The 8,818-nt window shown below is 46.2% G+C and overlaps 1 protein-coding gene across 1 annotated transcript in view; it reads right to left on the bottom strand.

Moving 5' to 3' along the window:
* Nucleotides 1-8,547, bottom strand: part of LOC121869133 (vegetative cell wall protein gp1-like) — a 61,050-nt gene extending 52,503 nt beyond the window's left edge. Inside the window, exons 1-2 of the mRNA XM_042370320.1 lie at nt 8,520-8,547; nt 8,222-8,422 (exon numbers count right to left, since the gene is read on the bottom strand). Coding sequence (XP_042226254.1) covers nt 8,222-8,422; nt 8,520-8,547 — 229 coding nt within the window. The remainder of the gene's footprint in view (nt 1-8,221; nt 8,423-8,519) is intronic.
* Nucleotides 8,548-8,818: the final 271 nt, after the last annotated feature.

Raw genomic sequence — 8,818 nt, forward strand, 5'->3', positions numbered from 1 at the left:
CACGTGGGCAATTTCGGCGTGGGAGATTACTCCCAGTTTCAGGTTGTCCCACTTGTAGGCAATCATTTTAAATGGAATGCCGTTGATGTCTGGGATCTCCGCGAGCTGTACGGGCATACCCTACTCGGCGAAGGTGATCTTGATGTCACCATGGAGCTTCAGTCGTTCCACCTTGATCTCATTAGTTTCAAAGAACTTCTTGAGAACTAGGAGGTTTAATTTCTTGGGGCAGGTCGGCGTATCCGGACGTATCTGCGCCACGTTATCAAACTCGTAACCGTTCATGGTGAGAAACGGTTAGAGAGTCTCACTCCTGCGTACAGCCAGTGATGTCCACCGACCTACTCTCAGATGCGGACGGACGGGTACCAACTCCGGCAGAGGTCATAGCTTCCACAACCTGCCAGGATCAGGGAGCTTCACACCTTTCGCGTTCTCCCCCGTGATTGGCTCCTGCGCTATGCTCGCCTCGATTCCTCATCCTGCAGAATCGTATAAATATGGGCTAGGCTGGCCATGGAGAAGGGGCGCTTGTGGTAGAAGCGGTACCGCTCTTGCCTCGCAAGCAAGATGTCACGGGTTCGATTCCCGGGCAAGCGGAAGTTGTTTGGACACTCTTCCTAGCCCCCTTGGTCCCTGTTCACCTAGCAGTAAAGTAGGTACCTGTTGTAAATCGAAAGGTTGCGAATTCATATACAGGGAAAGTTCTTGGAGCTTCTAAACTTGAACTGACAAAAAAAAACCACGGAGCTCATCAATCACTATTCATTCATCATTCGCCAGCCAGCCTTCGCCATGAACGGAACAGTTATTAAATTGAAAATAATTATAGATTGTTTCCCAGTCTGAAAATGTTGCATACGACCTAATTAAGCTGTTAATCGTCTGGTAAATAAGTCACTCCTGGAAAGCATGAACCAGTGAGCAAGCGTGGCTGGGGAGCTGTGAGAGAGGTCAAGGACCACCTCTGTGCTGTACCCAGGAGAGACGGATCGCGTGACCTGGTTCCTTCGTTTATTTAACATCAGTATTAACAAGTAAGTTTTATTCAATCTCAGACAAAGCTTGATAGGACGGTAGGAACAAACGGTGATATGAGACAATAGCTAACAGCCCGGATTTTTCAGGGTTCTGTAGACCCCACGCAGTATGATAACATCCACTGGCGGTATGAGACACGAATGGTGAAGCGAGCTGTCTGAACGTCCACTGACCTGAGTTTGAGCCACCTGTTGAATATGGTGAGAGTTGGAGTGAACCCAGCTGTCTAGGTGCCCAACTAACGACGTGACGATCGTTTGGGGTCATCAACTCTCCTCTACCTCGCCTCACAATACCACATATCTTCAAGCAGCTTAGTTAAAACCTTTTACTAATGGGAAGCTAAAGTTTCTCTCAACTGTACAAGGTCTGAGTGGCTCACTCCCTTCCGTTTCATGGATGTATTGGGGGTAAAGTGAAGCCAGCTGAGTGATACAGGGTCACACACTGGGACCAAGAGTCCAGTGGAACTTAGAGGTACATTTCCAAGGTTGAGAAAGGCTGGTTTGGGCCTTAAACTACGGGTGCCTGTTGGTTGTGCCTTAAAAAACTACGGAGTGCAGGTGGAATCTATGTGTTAGGTTAGGAAGCATGGCTCACGGGTATTGGTGGACTCAATAACTTCTTAATAATAGTGATAATATTTTTGTGTGTACTTAAGTCTATTTTTTCAGTTACTAATGTATGCTGTGTGCATTTAATGTTTCCTTATAATTTCAATCTCAGGTATAACCCTTGTTCCCCAGAGTAGTGTTTAAGTTAGGTTAGGAGGTGTGTATCTGTTGGGGTAATATAATTGTGCTGAGTGCCCTGAAGGCCTACTCAGGGTGGAGTTAATAAGTTCTATTTTTTATACCATTTTCTCAGTGCTGGATGTCATTTTGTTGAAAGCCCTTAAGGCCTGTTTCATGTGTGCAAGCAACATTTCTTAATACTTTAAATTTATTGTTGTCTAATGAGGTATTGTCTGAATTTCTAGTATTTTCAATATCATGTATAACCTTTATTCCCCAGAGCAGTGTTTTAAGTTCAGGTTAAGAGGTGCACATATTGGTGTACCATTATTTGATTGTGTCTGTAGTGTTGGAGGGAATATAAGTGTCTAAATTTTACAGAGTGTCTCATTCATCCCAGTCACAGACGCTATCCTTCCACGGGTCACGGACAATTAATTTTGTTTAGTAAATTTAAGTGTTCTTGTGCTGGTTCGGGATTTCTCTCAAAGGGGCGCTTCCACTGCAATTACCATCAAATATTCTTTAATAAACCCCAAGTCTAGTGAGAAATTAAAGTCCAGTAATTCCGACCGGTTATATATATATATATATATATATATATATATATATATATCAGCTACAATGCTGTCGTGTGATGCCATTAAATCTTTCGACCTGTGACCTCGCGAGATGTAGAAGTGTTTACAGACAAGTCCTGGTTCTGCTGAGTGGACTGTCTTAGACTGGTGGTGGTGGCTGCCCGCCCCTCCATGAGAGAGATCGCCCTCTCTAGTGATGCTGTGAAGACCAGCCTTCTCAGTCGTGGCGTGACCACCCAAGGGGACACACGTACCCATAGGTGCTCTCGTCTTCCCGATCGTCCCACCAAGGTCCCCCTCAGCTGGCCCGTTTTGCCAGCATGGGGGGTCGACATAAACGTCCCAGAAGAGGCTCTCTCATAGACGCAGATGCAGACATCTCTGATACTGATGCCATTACCAACTCGCCTGGTCATACTGAATCCAACACCCTTCAAGAGTCAGACCCCAGTGATTATGATAGTGACGGTTATGTTTTTATGGGAAACGCTAGCCACAGTGGAAACACCAATGCCATGGACCCTATCACCCTGCCCTCTGCCAAACAAACAAGTAAGGTGAATCTCCACTTCCCCAAGGACTCTCTGAAAACTGTAGAGGAACGGTTTAATTGGATGATGAAGTACTGCAGACAGCATGGTTTCAGCATTGAATTCCGACAAGGTAAGAACCGGAACTTTATCAAGTGTCAGACTCTTGAGGTCTATGAAACGCTTAGTACTGTTGGCTTTGACGGGGTCGTCCTCCTCCCCCCCCCCCTGTAGACGGGGATGAATGTTGCCACATCCTAGTGAAACGTTTCCCCTTATATGCTGACATCGAAGATGCACGTGACTTTACCTCTAGTATACCGAGTATACGTCGCCATTACCGGGGGAGAGTTCCACAACCCGCTGTCATTGTCAAGTGGAAGGGAAGGGAGTGCCCAACCACTGTGAATGCCCACCCACTCTTACCCCCACTGTATGCAGAAGTCTATCATCCTGAGCCTGCATTTTGTGTTGTCTGTTCTCATTGGGGTCACAACTTCACTGCCTGCTGTCGTCGTGATCGGCCGAGATGTCGCTTCTGTTCACGTAACCACAACTCCCCCGCCTGTGCCCAGAAAATCAAAGACCACCTTAATAGTGGTGGGGTGGGCTATGTAATTAATCCCAGATGTTGTATCTGTGGCGGCCGGCACAATGCTGACTCACGGCTGCCCCAATCGCCCGTCTGTCCCAGGGGAAAAGCCTCCCCGAAGGCCAAGTCTACCACAACGCCCCCCTCAGTCTTCCGGGCCACACCCCCCTGTGTACCCTGTGTCTCCAGCAACGCCTTCTTCAACAACACCTGCCTCTGCCTGGCCTCATCTGGCTACAACACAGCAGTCCCGGCCGTCTCCTAACTCAATTACTACTGGGCCTCCTCCCCGTCTCTACTCTGAGGCTGTCAGGCCTTGTGCTCCCACCAGTGACCCCCCACAACCCCCCGCCAGTGACATGACACAGATCATAGCCCTCTTCCAAGAATTTACCAACCTTATTGAACAACTCTTCGCTACACTCTGTACCACCATCTCCCACCTACTCCTGCCCTCTGTTGCCACCCAGTCACTCCTCTCTGCTGGTTTGACACAAGCTGTTGGTCCCCCTGTGAACTCCCCCTGCTCACGGCCTACTCCACCGCCGGCGGCCTTCACTACTAGTGTAGCGCCTACCGAGCCTGCCCTGGTGTGTCCTGCTGCCCCCGAGCGAAGTCCTGCCTCATCCTCACAACACTTGGTGCCTCAACCTGTCCACCACCCACCACAAGCCTCGCCCGCTCCCGTGTCTGAGCTGTCTCCACCAGGGCTACCTGGACCTGAGGACACCACCCCCGGCTACCTGTACCCCACCGACATGTCGACGAACACACCATCACAATAACACTAAAAGGTGTGTCCCTCAATGTTGTCAATGCCTATTTGCCTCCCTCCACCTCTACTGTACCTGTCCCACCACACCATATCACCTCCACCCCCACTATACTTCGCCACGCCTAGTACATTGGCAACCCTGAGCCTGGCCGCACTGTTTGTAAGCTTTGTGGTCAACAGACTCTCACACCCTCTTTCACCGCATCCTCATTTGCCCTATGACATCCCCCTACAGGGGTGGCACCTCTTCCCTCCCTGACCAGATATCCCTCCTCCTAGTGACAGGCCTGGCACTTGACATTATTAGGGACCTGCCACACTTTGCCATAAACAGATAAATTGTACCGGGAATTTTCCCCCCACACACTCATCATTGTCACTTTATGTAACTTGCTGACAGAACCCATGACCCTTCAGGCCTTTTACGCCCTTAATGCATGACTCATAAAAGCAAGCATGAACTCCGCATGCTTCCCAGTTGGGCACTGTAAACGCTTCTGCGCTTCACCTTGCACAGGATGTAAGGGGGTGCCCAATAAACTAGGCCCCTCCAGGGCAATCTGTAAATCTGACCAGCCTTCTCCTGCCGGGAGTGTTATCGCCGCTGGCTTCAGCTACAGTGCTGGCGTGTGATGGCATTAAATCTTTCGACCTGTGACCTCGCCAGATGTAGAAGTGTTTACAGACAAGTCCTGGTTCTGCTGATTGGACTGTCTTAGACTGGTGGCGGTGGCTGCCCGCCCCTCCATGAGACAGATCGCCCTCTCTAGTGATGCTGTGAAGACCAGCTTTCTCCTGTCCGAGAATTTGTGCTGGGACGATTTACGCAATACTGTTTTCTCTTGGAACACCATACTGATCTGCATTGACCCGCACTTGTAAGTACAGCCTAAGTGATGACATACCCCTCGGTACTGAAATATTGTTGACTAATTACGCCTACTCGTTTCTGCCTAACCTGGAGTAATAAGACAATGCAGAATGAAGCGAAGTTAAGATTAATAGAGTTTTGAACTTTGTGTTATGTCAGTATGTTTAATAAATTGTAATTAAGATAAAATTGTGTGAGACTAACTAATTATGTATCAGATGGATCACTTTGTAATATTATGAACGCCTTCTCCTCTGCAGGTTTTGACCACATCAATAAATATTGAATGCGTCAAAAGACGGGTTTTAATCATTCCCTTCGACTTGCCCGTAACCTGAACGTCCTTAATTAAGGCGTTTAAAGTCAAAACAAGTACGGGGGCGGGGGGGCGTCGAAGGAAATTCTGAACTACCATGAGGAACAAAGGAACCACCAACGCCGGGAGTTTCAGCGTGGGACAGCGTAGATCGTCATAACGTCAGCACAAGAGACAGTGACGTAGAGTGTCGCGTGTTTGAGTGAAGTGTTCAAATATCTGAGGAGTTGTCATAAAGTTTCGGTTCAAGCGTACAGGGTTGTGAGTGTTTGTTTGCGACGAGCAAGCCCGCGCACTCAGTGAATGAATATTCATTACACTCGGACAGTGTCGTAAGGTTTCGGTCCGAGTGGAAGGGCTGTTATTGTTCATTCCGGACAGGCAAGCCCACCCTCCCAATGATTATACGTGTGTGTGTGTGTGTGTATGTACACACCAGTGATCATAAAGAACAGCTGATCCGCCTACACCAGTGACTTACCGTGGTTATCAGGGCCGGATTTACCTACTTGTGGGCCCCAGGCCAAACTCATCAGTGGGCCCCCAAATTTATAGAAATGTTTGCATACTTATTGTACAGGGGCCCCTATGGTTGTGAATATATTATGTAATGAAATACTCGGTGTACACTTGAAACAAGGTTATACGCTGGCACGCTGCGCGACAAATTAGTTTCAGTGGGCCCCCAGATACCGATGGGCCCTAGGCCCAATGGCCTACTTGGTTACACTGATGAATCATGCAGAACACCTACATAGAATATAAAATATCAAGTAGAATATGTACTCTCTATAAAAAGATGTTGTCAAGCCATATAAACATCCAAAAAAACTATACTAAAATATTTACTTATATTGAAATTCGGCTCTCCGAGAATTGGTAGAATTCTTATTGACATTAATATTGATATTGGTAGTTTATTTAGCCAGAAGAATGTTATCGCCGCTGGCTTTATCGTTGGTGTTAACAACCATGTGCCTCCCCCACCCCACACGCGGCCTGTTACCACACCAGATGTAGCGACTGGGGGAACATTTACCGCCGGGAGTGTTTTCACCGCTGGCGTCAGCACTAGTGTCAGTGCTGACATTTTTGCTGCCTTACCCGAACAAAGATTAGGGGGTGAGCGGTGATTACGGCGGCGTGGCCACCTCTTTACCACCGGACGTGTCATCGCTACTGGCGTAAGTGCTGGCGTAACGATCGTAACGACCTTCTTATAAGACCTAATAATTTTTTGCCTGATTTACCTTCGTTTCGCAATGGCCCGAGAAATTCAGCTCATTGTCAACATACACACCTACTGTAGATCCTTCTCACATTGTTTTAAATAGTGCAGATTCTTCATCCCGTGGGGACACATGATACGCCTCCTCACCGTTGGTACGCCCCAGGTGCATCCTCTTACACTTCGTGACATTGAAACTCAGTAGCCATTTCTTCGACTATTCCTGGAGCTCACAGAGATCCTTCTGCAGCTCTCCACAGTCCGCTTGGTTTCTTGATTTCCCGAAATAACTTGGCGTCATCGGCAAACATTTGTATGGAGGAGTGTACAAGGTCAGGCATGTCATTTATGAAACAAACAAACAACAGCGGGCCCAATACACTGCCCTGTTGTACCCCGCTTGTGACAGGTACGGACGATGATTTCGTGCCATTAATCACCACACACTGCTTGCTGTCTTGTAGAAAGTCTTCTATCCACGCTAGGACATTTCCCGAATTCCGTACCCTTCCAATTTGAATTTTAGCCTTTCGTGGGGTACACTGTCGAAAGCTTTGGCAAAATCTAGGTACATATTGTCGAGATTACCACCCCGCTCCAGAGTATAGCTGCCTACTACCTACTACCTAACAACAACTCTTAGAAAACAAAATATCACCGTTTAACATAAAACTTCAAGCTTATTAGAAGAAAGGGACTGGTAACAACTATAGCACCATCACATAATGGAAACACCACAGCCGATTACAATGAACACGTGGTAACAATACGCTATATCCACAATAATATTAAATTACAACATTCGCTCAAAGGTTATTGAGGATTTACAGTTTGTAAACGAAGACTATTTCTCTGTTTCCTTAATTAAATTCACCTTAGAAAAGGACACGTTGCATCAACAGTGGATGTCAGAAGTGACAACACTTCCATTGCTAATGTCCAAAACAATTTTTTTTGCATTTCCCTCTTCATTTAAAACGCTAATAACAGGTTTATAAAATTGCAGACTCTTTTGGGGTGTAAATATACCGCCAGTCTCCACAACTTACTGTTTAGTTCGAATCTTTTCTTTATTTCCCTACACACTACTACTACTAGAAGTCTCTGAACCACATCTTCGTCAGTGTTCATGCTTATCTTATAATGCTCTAGCCTTTGGAAGGTGGCATGTAATTGCGATCCTGAATATATCTGATTGACTGGTACATATAGGGAATCATCGGTTGGATCAATACCATACATTTGGAGTTTGACACACTATGTAAATGGCAAAAGGATGCAGTTGACATATGCTTTACGGATTAAATGCAAAGTTGGGGCTTTATTCTAAAAAATCAAGTTTATTGTGTTGAGTTACGGCAATATGTAATTCAAAGTTCAAGTAGCATAACACAAGTCTCTCCTCAATTACCCTTATGTGGAAATACAGTTTGAGGGGGATGCCACTGTTGGAGTATTCTTGCAACAGCTTCATGGAGTGACAATCACCTCGTGGCATAGGCATAAAATATTTGTGGTTTGAGTTGACAAAACCCTGGAATTCCAAAACTCACATTTCCCTTTGGCACTATGGGAAAGGTAAATGTACACATTTCTCATCACATCTTCACGAGTACGTGGCCAGGACTTTGCTGCTTCGATGGCACAGAGATGCATGCTTTGTGCAACACGTTTAAATATGGTAATGCCAAGCATTTGAACTTTCATTCTGCTAATTACACAGTTATATTCGCCCTTAATATTTAATGCCCCATCTGCAGCAGACCCAATGAAGTTGTTCAATGGTATATCATGTGTAGGGAGGCACTGAAACAGCATGTTATATATTTTCACCAGTCGAACCCTGATTACCTTCAAATACTCCAATAAAATCCAGCATCGCGATTTTGTCATTATCTCTCCAGATCAAAATACTTCACTATCATTGCACGTGATTTACTTACTGAGCAGTCGGTACTTTCGTCAATAATTACACTAAATTTATTTGTAGTTTCCTAACCAAGTTTTGAGTTGCACATTCCCCTAAAGCTTGCACGACGACCTTGCATCTGGTCCGTTTCGTTGCCGTTTGAGCGGCTGTCTTGGAATCGGGAACATTCGCTTATTGAGGTCGTCAAGGTGGTCACATAAGCTAAAAGAAATATTAAATT

Source organism: Homarus americanus, unplaced genomic scaffold, assembly GCF_018991925.1.
Source record: "Homarus americanus isolate GMGI-L3 unplaced genomic scaffold, GMGI_Hamer_2.0 scaffold25467, whole genome shotgun sequence".
NCBI classification, from domain to species: domain Eukaryota; kingdom Metazoa; phylum Arthropoda; class Malacostraca; order Decapoda; family Nephropidae; genus Homarus; species Homarus americanus.